The 13613-nt window shown below is 38.1% G+C and overlaps 1 protein-coding gene across 1 annotated transcript; it reads right to left on the bottom strand.

Moving 5' to 3' along the window:
• Positions 1-7826: 7826 nt before the first annotated feature.
• Positions 7827-8462, bottom strand: LOC100665954 (olfactory receptor 4C16-like). Its single transcript, XM_064275166.1, has one exon. It carries the CDS (start codon positions 8460-8462, stop codon positions 7827-7829), a length of 636 nt encoding a protein of 211 aa, XP_064131236.1.
• Positions 8463-13613: the final 5151 nt, after the last annotated feature.

Below are 13613 nucleotides of genomic sequence, written 5' to 3'. Positions count from 1 at the left end.
TTTTGCTCTTGCTTTTTTTTTTTTATAACAATGAGCAGCAAAGTCCACGTCTAAGTTCACAGGGTCTGGGGGCTCCGGGAGAACCCGCCCTGACGGTATTAGGAGGAACATTTAAAGGCGCTGAGGGAGCTGAGTGTAATCCCACTGGCACTCCCTGTGGTAATTCCTGCAAAGGCTAATAAAAATGAACTCTGTTGTTGCTGCTTAACTTTCTTACTGCTTTGGCTTTTCAAATGTGATTTTAAATTCTTTAAGATTGCTTCAAATAGATAATGTTAAATATTTGTATAAGTTCTAAGGCCAATGACAAAAAAGTTAAAAAAAAAAAAAAAGCCGTATTTCTTTCTAAGCAAGGAATAAACTGTAATGCAATCGTATTAAATTTACTACGAGTCTTCTTTCTTTCCATTTCCAAGGCTGATAACTTATTTATACTGACGTTATTCTGTTTTTTTCATGCAACAAAGGTGAGACTTAAATCTAGTTGTTTTTTTTTTTTTCCACTATATACGTCTTCTTAGGTGTGAGGGTGGACATTTGTGATTGAGTAGTAGAATTCTTGCCTTCCCTGTGAAAGATACTGGATTGATTCCTGGCCAATGAACCTCATACACAGCCACCACCTGTTTCTCAGTGGGGGCCTGTATGTCGCTATGGTGCTTAACAGATTTCAGTGCGTCTTTCAAATTAATATGGACTAGAAGAAAAGCCTGGTGGTCCACTGCTGAAAATCCGCCATTGGAACCCTACGGATCGCAATGATTCAATGTGTAACCAAACATGGGGTTGGCTCACGGCCAGGTAGCATCCCATCCGTTGTGTGCTGGACTGACTAGATAGCAGCTCAAAACAGGAAACTGAAGAACATTTGTCACAATACAATAGCATCCATTTTAGGGAAAATATATAAGTTTAAGGTAGAAAAGGATTTTCAAAATAATTTTCTCAAACCCATGTGCTCATGTGCTAAGGCTTTTTTTTTTTAAATTTTGAATCTGGAAGATTCCAATTTTGAGATGTATCAACTCAGTAGAAAATAATTACTAAGATATGGGAAAAAGAATACTGAAAACTTTACAGAAACAAACTGAGTTTAGCAAACAAGATATGACTAGGTAAAATTTTTGATTAGCTAATAAAATATTTTCAGCATTTTTTAAGAAGCTTGGGTGTTAACCATCCATGCTAAACAAACACCTTGGGTTGTCATATTATGGATCCCATTAGTCTTTTCCTTCTCCCTTCTAATCACAGTGTACCGGGAATGGATCTTGACTTAAGACATTCTCCATAGAATGGCCAATAATCTAAATCACTACTCTACTCAACTATAAGCATGCTTACTCAAATTTCCTCTCTGGAATTCTGACTGGCTGGAGGGAGGAAGAAGAAGTTTGTAGAACTCAGAGAAGAACCCTTGTCTTAAAAACCAAAGACATGTGTAAGCAGATATTTTGAGGGAACAGAGAACATAAAGACAGTAGAGAGTAAAAAAGTGAGGTAAGAGAAAAAAGGCAAATAATTGCTCAGAGAATACAAGAGATGACACACCAGTACTGCCAGCATCCTGAGGTGCTGATAATTTCTAATTTCCTCCTAAGTCAATGAGGGCTCTTACTATTAACATGATTTTACAAAAATAAAATGATCAGTGCTTTCTTTTTAAAAACTAAATAAGACTGACTTAAACCCAGTACCTGATCCATAATCTTCAAAATAACAATTGTAATTTTATTATGACATGCAAGAAGTAAAACAACTAAATGTACCTACCTTTCTTTCATTACGATGTGCAAATAAGAGACGAACATTTACCAGCAAAGGTGTAGAGAACTATACAATAAATGGTAGGCATAAACACAATGTTAGGTTACTTGGGATGAAGAATGAGATAAAAACCTTTGGTAACCTAATCAAAAATAAAATCACACCCAGTACCCTTGAGATGACTCAGACTCATAGCAACCCTACAGGAAAGAGTAGCACTGCACTGTAGGATTTTCTAAGCTGTGATCTGTACTGAAGGCAACTTCCACATCTTTCTCCTGTGGAAGGGCTTGTGGTTCAAACTGCTGACCTTTCGGTTAGCATGCACGCGCTTAACCACTGTACCACCAGGGCTAAATATCCACTAACAACAGGAATAGAAAGTCTTGATTTTTCAATTTTAGGACCCAGCTGAATTGTTAAGGGAAATAGAGGTGTCACTACTCACAATATACCCAATAGAAAACCCTCTTTAAATTCAAAGACAGATTTCTATTGATTGGTCTTCCAATTCACTAATCCTGTCATCCTATCTGGAAGCAGAAACTCTCAAGTTATATTTAAAGGTGACAAAATGAAAAAGCACTTTGAAATCTCTAAATGTGTAGGCAGGGTGTGTATGTTTTGGGGGATAACTTGCAGGTAATCGGACATTATGATATAGGCCACATATTTTCTCCTGAAAAAAAAAACCTCCCCCTCTCGTCCCCGCCGTCCCCCCCCAACCTGAGATATGCACTTGGTAATGGCGGATTATTGCAGTAGTGTGTACATGTGAGCTGGAATTCTGGGAGCAGAGAGAAGAAAGGAGCCCACAGTTCATTACATAGACTTTCATTTAATCCTTGTATATAGAGCTGCATGCACATTTCCTTATTTTCCCCCACAGTTGTATCAGAAATTTTCTAGCTCAATTCCTACCTATTATTGATTTTCAAAAAATGTTGCCCTTGAGTCAATTCTGATCCATGGTGACCCCAAGGTTTTCCAGAGTAGAGCTGTTTTAAAAAGGGTTATCAATAGCTGTGATCTTTTGGGAGTAGATTGCCAGGTTTTTTCTTCTAAGGCTCCTCTGAATGTATCCGAACTTCCAATCTTTTGGATAATAGATGAGCACTTAACCTTTTGCACCACGCAGGGGCTCCACCTATGGCTATAAGCATATGATTATTTCTTAATGGAAGAAATAAGAAACAATTCATAGGATTATCTTTTTTACAAAAGGATGAGAAAGAGATAATTAGATTTTTTTGATTATGTACATTGTTGAAATATTTGGATTTTCAAAATTTCTGCATGCATTGCTTCATATTTTCATGTAAATAGAGTCATCTAGATGGTAAAATTATGTAGTGTTTTCATCTTTTTATTATAGAAAGGTAAACTTTAAGTTCATATTTTAAAAAAAGAACAGCATTTTCTGTTAAACGTGGTGAGCTAGCCATAAAAATTTATTTCCTTTCTAAGTTCTCATTAAAACACAAGTGAAAAAAGATTTTACATATTAGTCCACAATGACCAAAAAAAAAAAAAACCAGGAAATACCTGTTGCTGAAAGAGTGTCACACATTTTTCAAAGCAAAATGGTAGTTAACAGCCTTAGCAGAATGGAGAAAGTTACAACTATCTGAGGAAGGATAGTAAAAGAAAAGCAAGTTAGTTCACCTGGAAAGCTCCTGAGATGTTATAAGCCTGAACCATCAAGTTTCACAGAATGAAGCCGTGAAACTTACACAGGATTACTGGAGGATTATTTTCTTTTCCAGCCCATACGGTGTCAGAGTTATGAACACTGAAATTACATACAACCAGTAGTTATGAACCAAACCCGTAAAGCCTACTATATTAAAAACTTGAGGTGCATAAAATGTTCCACAATAACATGTGGGCACTATTGCGTGATGAATATCAAAATATTCTTATTATTAATGTATGATTGTGTGAAAGATGTTTTAGTGTACCTGGAAGAGTTTCTTTTGTGTTTTTTTTACAAGTAGAAAAGTGCAGTATACACTATACAATAAGACAAACAGTTGAATAACTGATGTTAGATACGAACCCTACCTAACGGTTCTGACTTATTTACAAATTTAACTTAAAGACAGATTTAGGAATGGAACTCATTTGTAATCCTGGGACTGTCTGTATTCCATACAGCCAGGGGATAACCTTCTACCCATGATGGACAGGTTTCAGCAGAGATCGTAGACTAAGACCAGGAAGAAAGGTGATCTATTTCTGAAAATCAGCCAGTGAACACCTACGGATTACAGTGAGTATTGTCTGACTCACATGCTTTGGACATGTCATTAGGAGGGTTCAATCACTGGAAGAGAACATCATGCTTGGTGAAGTAGAGGGCCAGCAAGGATGAGGAAGACACTTGGTGAGATGGATGGGCACAATAAGCACAACAATGGACTCAAACATGCTGGCAATTTTGTGGATGATGCAGGACTAGGCAATATTTTGTTCTGTTGTATATAAGGTCTACATGAGTGCAGTGGATTCAACAGTAGTTATCTATGTATCTCTACTGCCTTCTATCAGGTTGGCTGCTTATGAGTGATGGGATACATGAAAATATCTACACAGTCTGAGATCACAAGAACAGACTCACTTGTCTGTTGTTCACAAATAGGTGTTATATCCTAGGCAATGTTTATGGGCTACCATGTCAAGGGATGACTTAGTCTATAAGCCTCAATCACATTTGGAGACACTGTGGACACAAAAAGCACAATCTATATCTGAAGTATTTATCATCTCAATCTATATCTGAAGAAATAATTTCCATCAAGTATTTGTAATTACACAATCAGAAGCAGCAGTCAAGAAATCAAAAGACGCATTGCATTGGGCAAATCTGCTGCAAAGGAACTCTTTAAAGTGCTGAAGAGCAAAGGTGTCACCCTGAAGACTAAGGTGCGCCTGACCCAAGCCATGGTATTTTCAATCACATCATATGCATGTGAATGTTGGACAATGAATAAGGAAGACCGAAGAAGAGTTGACACCTTTGAATTGTGGTGTTAGCGAAGAATATTGAATATACCATGGACTGCCAAAAGAATGAACAAATCTCTCTTGGAAGAAGTGCAGCCAGAATGCTCCTTACAGGCAAGGATGGCAAGACTGCATCTTACGTACTTTGACATGTTGTCAGGAGGGATCAGTCCCTGGAGAAGGACATCATGCTTGGCAGAGTACAGGGTTGGCAGAAAAGAGGAAGACCCTCAACGAGTTGGACTGACAAGTGGCTGCAACAATGAGCTCAAGCCAAACAACGATTGTAAGGATGGCTCAGGACCGGGCAGTGTTTCATTCTGTCGTGCTTAGGGTCGCTATGAGTCGGAACTGACTCGACGGCACCTAACAACAACAACAACGTTTGTAATTAAGGTTACAGGCAAAGTTAAGGTGGTTAATCATCTAACTTTAAATAGGGAGATTACACTGTGTTATCCGGGTAAAATGACTGTAATCACAAGTATCCTTAAAGGTGGAAGAGAGAGGCAGAAGAAAAAGAGAGGAATACATTAATGGAAGAATTGTCAAATACATGCAATGTGGCTGAATTTGAAGATTTTGGAAAGGGATCATGGGCCTAGGAATATGGGTGGCCTCTACAATCTGGAAAAGCCTATAACCTCCAAAAGAAACACAGCCATACTGACACCTTGATTTTAGCTCAGTGAGACCTATGTTAGACCTATAACCTAGAGGACTTAAGACAATAAATTTGCATTGTTATATGCCCCTACATTTGTGGCAATATGTTACAGCAGAGGTAGCTAACTAATACAAGACCTTAAAACATGTGTTTAAAGAGCCTGGTCCAGATGTCTTTGACAGAACACCAAATCTCAAATTATTGGTGAATGCCCTCGTGTCAAAAAATTTTCAATTTCCACCCTTGTACTCTGTCCTCCTATGCTAACACTTTCAAGATGAACTTCCATAGTAAAGTATCTTCTCATTTCTCACCATGTATGTTAGCTAGGTACTGCAATTCCCCCATGCATATCATTTCTAAAAGAGCAAGGATTGTACTTTACTGCTTTGGCTTTCCTGACACTTGCTCGTGGTTAATGTGTGGAAGTAATGAGATCTAGGAGGAAGCTCTGGGGGAGAAAAAATATCGTTGTATGACGACTGCTTCAGATGAGGTAATTCCATGGGATCAAGGCAAAGGAAGACTAGTCTCTCACACGGGGAAGCAAAACAGAGATGCAGCATAATTTTTAGGTTCATGGTTGTTACTTTTCCCAACAAAATTTTAGCTCTCAGAATCATTTCTTTGTCAGGACACTGGTTTCAACAAAGGAAGTCTGTTGAGGTGGCACATTCAGTCTTCTTTGCAGCTTTGCCATGTTTATTATAATATTCTGACTCTGATCTAGAGCACAATTTCTGCCTGCAGGAGACTTGGTGACAGTGGCAGGAGGGGTTGTATGCTTAGAGCATGTCCGGGAGACATAATAGATGGAGTGTTTCTGAGGAGACATGTACATTGGATTAAATGCACATTCCCTTTTTATCTTTTCCTTATCTTGAAGTAGAAGAAGACCGCAGCTAAAACTCAGCCAACTGGAAACTACTACTATGTGAATCTTTCAACAGCAGAATCAAACTGCAGCTTTTTTAATCACTGGTAAACTACTTGGGATGGGTTTTACCTTGAAATTCACAGAAGCTAAAAAAAAAAAAAAGTAATGTGTATATGTCACTACCATTCATTGTAGAATCCATAGTTCCATATCCAGAAAAATAGATACCAGTTTTCTCGAGGTAAAGAAATGTCAAAGCTCTTGCTACATAAAATTGCTACAAATTTAGTAACTTTAATACAATTTACTACAAAAAATCAATATAGAATTCTCATATAAACAAAAATTTCTGTATGGATATAAATACAAATAAGAAATTAACTTGAAATTAGATTCTTAATGATTATGTAATCAGAGACTGTGGTATCAGTGGATAGTGACAAAAGTTGGTCTTCTTCCCCACTGCAGAAACATAGGTTTCCTATACACGTTTCAGTCCCCTCTACTGTAGTTATTCTCTTCTCTGGATTGTATTGAAAACTCCCTAAAATTTTCTATCTGTGACGTAACATATTTCTGTTTCAAAGCCCAAATTCCTCCTCTGGATTATCACATTCAGTTTTGAAAGGAGAAAATAGACCAGAATAGGAATTTAAGCATATAGAGGACTAACTGTAATCAGAAAAACAACAAACAAACAAAAAATCTATTGACATCAAGTTGAAACCCACTCATGGCAACCTCATGCATTACCAAAGAGAATTTTTCCATAGGGGTTTTTGGGTGTAATCTTTACAGAAGTGAATCGCCAGGCCTTTCATCTGTAGTGCTGCTGAGTAGATTCAAACTGTAAACCTTTAGGTTTATAGTGGGGTGACACCAGAAATCAACATGAGGAAGGACAGAAAAACATCAGAAAAACAAGCGATTCTAGTTACCCAAGCGAGTTAGAGAGACAGTAGTAAAAATCTAAAGCTATTGGCCTTACAGACTTGATTGTACTTGATTGTACCTGATTGTCTCTTCCTCTGCATGAAACTGACTCAACAGTAAAAACAGTAACCAGTGTATATGTTCATATTACCCAGTTTCCTGAAGAAAGTAGCACTTATTCTCCAAGATAAGATTCCCTGAAGTCCACATTAAGAAGAAAATATGCTTTGTTGAATTATGCTAGGTCAATGGAAACTATAAAGAAGGATTTGAAATTTCCATTAATCTTTGGTTTTCTGAGATCAGTTACTTGCTCCATAGATTCCTCATGGCATTTTTCACCTCAGCATTTCTCAGGATATAACTCAGAGGGTTAGGAAAATGTGTTCAAATTCTATAAAACACAGTTATCATATCCATGGGGGAGGTAGTTGTGGGGCATGTGTATATAAATATACAGGGAACAAAGAACAAGATGACTACAATGATACGGGAGATGCAAATGGAAAGGGCTTTTTTCCTCCCTTCAGCACTGTGGTTTCTCAGGGAATGCAGGATGATTACATAGGAGAACGTTCACATGATAAAAATCATTATGCAAAGGGCCCCACTATTGGACACCAGTAGCAGGTTGATCACATAGGTGTCTGTACAGGCAAGTTTCAACAAGGGGTGCAAGTCACATAAATAGTGATCAATCACATTGGGACCACAGAAAGGTAAACTCAAAGTCAGAAAAATCTGAACTGAAGAATGCACACAGGCCCCTACCCAGGCTATAGCTACCAACACACTGCAGACCCACTGGGTCATGATGCTCATGTAATGCAGGGGTTTACAGATGGCCACAAAGCGGTCAACTGCCGTCAGCACAAGGATCAAGATCTCCTGGCAGCCAAAGAAATGAAGTGAAAAGATTTGGATCATGCACTCATTAAAAGAGATGGTGTTATTCTTCAGAAGGGTGTCCACAATCATTCTAGGGGCTATGGAAGTGGAGAAGCAGGTATCAGTTAAGGATAAGTAGAAAAGGAAGAAGTACATTGGACTCCCAAGTGCCCAACTGGTCTTGATGGTAATAATAATCAATGAGTTACCCAATAATGTCCCTAAGTAGAAAAGCAAGAAAAAGGCAAACGCTATTTTCTTTTTAACAGGATCTTGAGTCAACCCAAGCAGAATGAACTCAGTCACATTATTATTCAGCAGCATGATTTCATGAATGAGAAGATGGTACAAGTATGAAATAGTTTATATGAAAAACAAATTTAAAAAATACAGTAATTTATGATGGTATGCAACAGTTTGAAATATTTTAAGCAAATTAATTTCTGGTGCTATGCAATGTTATGGGATATCATGAGCAAAAAATAAATATTCCACATCAGGGACATTCTAGCTATTTATCCTAATGAGTCACTTCACCTCTTTGTTCCTTAATTTTGTAATGACCTCTTCAGAGAGTGGTTTTAAATTTCAAATAAGCTTATGAAGGATACTTTCCTAAATCACTTTCAAAATGCAATTCCTTGTTAACATGTTTCTGCTCTTATTAATTTGATTTATTTGATAAATAAAAAATCAGGGTATATGATGCCAGTGTATTATTTAATAGTTTTCACATTCAGTAGACCATTGGGCCCACATTTTGCATGGTTGGTTTATCAGGCAGCATTTAGGATACATTTGTCTTCTTTTTGAATTTAATGTTATAAATATAAAGTCACACACTGTTCCTGTCCACATAAATAATGTCTTATTTCTTCATACATTTATTACATATTAGTGATACATACATATATAAATGTATATTACTCATGAATATATAATAAACAAACAAAAACATTGCCACGAAGTGGATTCTACTCATGGAGTCCACGTGTGCTACAGAGTGGAACTGCTCCATAGTTTTTTTTTTTTTTTGAGATAATTTTTATAGAAACAGATCACCAGGACTTTCTTCCTTGGTTGTGGTGAGTGGGTTTGAATTCTGAATCTTTATGTTACTAATTGAGTAAAAACCATTTATGCCACCCAGGGACCAACAAATATATGACCCAGTGATTACTGAACACTCATTTCCATTTCCAGATATTTCAGCTTGAAAAAGGAAGCTATTGTGATCAAAGAAGATACTTTGAGTCATTTCAATGTTTTGGATTTTGTTGAAGGTTGCTCTGTAGCCTAACATGTGGTCTATTCTGGAGAACCTTCCATGTGCATTGGAAAAGAAAGTGTACTTTGCAGCTCTTGGGTAGAGTATTCTGTATATATCTGTGAGGTCAAGTTGGCTGATTGTGCGCTTTAGCTTTTCTGTATCTTTGTTGAGTGTCTTTCTACATGTTCTGTCCTTTACCAAGAGTGGTGTGATGAAATCTGCCTTTATTGTGGAACAGTCAATTTCTCTTTTCAGTGCTGTTAGAGTTTGTTATATGTGTTTTTGAGCCTTGTCATTGGGTACACAGATGTTTATTATGGTTAAATTCATGATGGATCATTTCTTTAATCATTATATAGTTATAGTGCCCTTCTTTGTTTTTTATGGTGGGTTTTGTTTTAAAGTCTATTTTACCTGAGATTAGTATTGCCACTCCTGCTCTCTTTTGGTAGTTATTTGTTTGATATATGTTTTCCCTTCTTTGATTTTTAATAAATTTACATCTTTCCTTCTGAGGTGTGTCTCTTGTAGACACGTATTGATGGATCCTGGTTTTTAATCCATTCTGTCACCCTCTGTCTCTTTATGTGTGCATTTATACCATTTACATTCAGTGTAATTATTGAGAGTGTAAGTTTACTGCGGTCACTTTGTAGTTTCTTTTTTTTGTGTGTGTGGTGGTGACATTTTCTTTGTTCCTCTTACTCTTCTGTTCTGAGTTCCTTTTGTTTGTGGATTTCTTTTTCATTTCTTTTTGTAGATTTTGTTTTTATTGAGATTTTATGTTTTTCTTCTTTATTTTGATGAGTATATTTGTTAACTTTCTTTGTTGTTACCTTGTATTGACTCTTACCTTCCTAGGTTTGAACCAGTTTATTATTACTTGGTATCACCTTGCCTTCCTCTCCATTAGGCAATTCTATACCTACACCGTTTATTCCCTCTTTTATCACCCTGACATTGTTGTCGTTTATGCATTAGCCTCTCTGGCTCCCTGTTGCAATTCGTTTGGTTTGGGGTAGTCCTTGAGAGTTCATTCCCTAGGTTGTTATCCAGCTGGTACAATCTTGTATCCTGGATACTTTCTGTGGTCTGATGTTGTTTGTTCTCAGACTAAAGGACTCCCTTCAGTAATTCTTTTCTTTGGTTTTTACATATTCCCTTAATTTCTGTTTATCTGGAAATGTCCTCATTTCACCATCACATGTGAACGAGAGTTTTGTGGTATATATTATTCTTGGTAGGCATTTTTTTTTTCTTTCAAGGCTTTAGATATGTCATCCCATTACCCTCTTGCCTTCATGATTTCTGCCAAATAGAGCTTTGTCTCATTGTTTCTTCTCTGTATGTGACGTTTTGTTTTTCTTGAGCTGCTCTCAGTATATTTTCTTTGTCTTTGGTTTTAACAAGTGTGATTTGCCTTGGTGATTTCCTTTTGGGCTCTATCCTGTATGGGATTTGTTGAGCTTCTTGGACAGTCAGCTTTTCATCTTCCATTTTTTGTTTGTATTTTCCATGAATTTGTCTGCCTTTTCCAAAAATTTGCGTATTTTTTCCCCATTTTTGTCTGCTTCTTGCTTCAATTCTTGAATAGCTCTGAATAGTAGAGATTTGAATTCCCTGTCAGGTAATTCCAATGCCTTTTCATCTACTGAAAAGTCATCTTGTGTTTTATTTTGGATGTCTACTGGTACCATTCTGTCCTATTTTTTTATATGTCTTGATTCTGTCTGCTGTCTTCAGGACATTCAGTAGTTATTTTCTTCATTTATCTATTGTAGATCTATTTGTTTCATCCTACTTTTTTGTTTTATTAGGTTATGTCTGAGAAGTTGGGCTGTGCATTCTTTGTTGTTTCCTTGTCTGTGTTCATGATAATTTTCACCTCCTTTTCCAATCACCAGGGCCAATCACTCAGCTATGGTGCAGCAGGGCAGGTCCTGCTGAAGGGAAGGTGCTGGGACGCGTTGTTTGTGGCATGTATAAGGGCTGACAATGTGGGCTGGAAATCATGGCTGGGCAGGTTCTGGTAGGCCATGCCTGTTCTGGTTGGGGGTGTAATTTTTAGCTCATGATGCAGGTAGGCAGGAAGGCATGGGGAGGTTGTGATGTGAGCTAATATAGGCATGGGAAAGAAGAGAAGGAGGAGAAAGAAACAGGAGCCAATAACCAAAAAAAAAAAAAAAAGGTGATAAGGGAGCTTGCTGGTAGAGTAGAGAGATGAGAAACTGAAAAGTGGAAAAAAAAAAAAAAACAAAAAGAAAAAGAGAAAGGGAAAAAGAAAGAAAATAATAATTAACTAAAATATCTGGAACAAAATAAAGAAAAGCGCTCAGGGATCCCACTACTGCAGCTGCAAAGACTGACGAAGTGGTTCTCAGGCTGCACAGTATAGCCTGGCTAGGATGGGGTATAGTTGTCACACAGTGCTAGGTATTCAGGAGACAGGAAAATAAGGTATGTATAGAGAGACCAGAACTGAGAAATGAAGACAGACAGAGAGGAAAAATGAAAGAAGAAAGAAATACCCCCAGGGGCTGAACAGACTGGGGCTGAACAGACAGTGCAGCACAGTTAGAAGGGACTCCCAAGCCATGAAAAGAAAAAGAAAACAAACAATAAAACAAAGCAAAAAAAAAAAAAAAAAAAGCCCCAGGAATCCCACCAGTGTGGTGTCATGGGCCAGGGGAGTGGTTCCCCATTCACAGCCTTTTCTTTGTCTTTGGTTTTAACGAGTGGTGATTTCCTTTCAAGAAGCAAAGCTGGCCCATGGAGCCAGGTGTTCAAGAGAAAGGAGGGGGTGGTGGTGGGAGGCACAGAAGAAACCAAAATAAATGGAAAAAAGCAATATCATCAACAGACTAGTGGCACTCAGGGAGCTGGCCTGTGTGGGCGGGGTGAATCCGAGCAGCCCAGGACTGAAGCAGATGCCTCCCTGCGAAGAGACTGCAGCTGGTGGGAAGCAGAGGAGCCCAAAGATGGAGGGAGGAGGAGAAGGGTGAGGATTAGGAAAGCATATTTTGCTGGTTACCGGGTGCTCTGTCTCCTGCTGGGAACTTCATGAAGCTGCTTTCCCATACTCCTCATCTGCCGATATCTGATGTGGGTGGGGAGATCCAAGCAGCACATACTCTGCATTTCCTGGCCATCTGAGCCACAGCAGCCAGCAAGGAACATGAAGGTAGAGCAGCGGGAAGAGGATGGGAAGGTTAGAAAGAACATATCGCTGGTTACCGGATGCTCTGTCTCTTGCTGGGAGCTCTGTGAAGCTGTTTTCCCATGCTCCCTGTCCGCCAATCTCTGACAGGAGTACAAGATGATGAATCTGTGCTGCATTAGCTGATAGGGAGCCTCTGCACGTTTGTCTCCTCCCTGTCTGTTCTCTGTCAGTTTCTTTTTCCATTTGGTGTTTGGCTGAGTTCTTTATCTCTTTGTTTGACACTTCAGGTTGCGGGAATGACATTTGTCTCTGTTTTACTTATTTTTGCTGTGGAGGGACAGTGTGGTGCTTCTATCTATGGCATCACGTTGTCCAGAAGTCTGAAATGTTCTTTTTAACAATGAATGGAATGCTATTCTTCTTTAATTTATCATTCTGGCATAATAGACCACAGAATTATCTAAGTCAAAATGGCCAATGGCAGTCCATTTCAGCTCACTAATGGCTAGGACCAATGTTTATGTGTACCGTTTTATTTTTGATGATTTCTAATTTTCCTAGATTTATAATCCATGCATTCCATATTCCTATCATTAACAGACGATTGTAGCTGTTTCTTTTTGAGTTGTGCCACATCTGCAAATGAAGGTCTTGAAACCTTGAGTCGTTTCAAGTCATTAAGGTCTACTCTACCTTGAGGTAGCAGATCTTGCCCAATTGTATTTTGAGTGGCTTCAAGCCTGAGGGCTCATTTTCTGGCAGTATATTAGACAGTGCTTTGCTGCTCTTCATAAGGTTTTAATTGGCTTTTTTTTTTTTTTTTTCTTTTCAGAAGTAGACTGCCAGGTCCTTCTAAGCCTGACTTAATCTGGAAGCTCAACTGAAACCTGTCCACCAAGGGTGAAATTACTGGTATTTGAATACCTGTGGCATAGCTTCCAACCTCACAGCAATGCGAAAACAGCCACATTAGCACAAACTGACAGACATGTGGGGAATTTTTTTTGATTAACTGATGAAATATTTTCAGAATGTTTAGCTGTTA

The sequence above is a fragment of the Loxodonta africana genome, chromosome 22, assembly GCF_030014295.1.
Source record: "Loxodonta africana isolate mLoxAfr1 chromosome 22, mLoxAfr1.hap2, whole genome shotgun sequence".
Classification (NCBI taxonomy): Eukaryota; Metazoa; Chordata; class Mammalia; order Proboscidea; family Elephantidae; genus Loxodonta; species Loxodonta africana.
This window is presented reverse-complemented; position numbering and strand designations above follow the sequence as displayed.

Bases quoted from the DNA above. Each gene is read 5' to 3' on its own strand.
- LOC100665954 (XM_064275166.1), bottom strand. From the start codon at position 8,462: ATGCTGCTGAATAATAATGTGACTGAGTTCATTCTGCTTGGGTTGACT.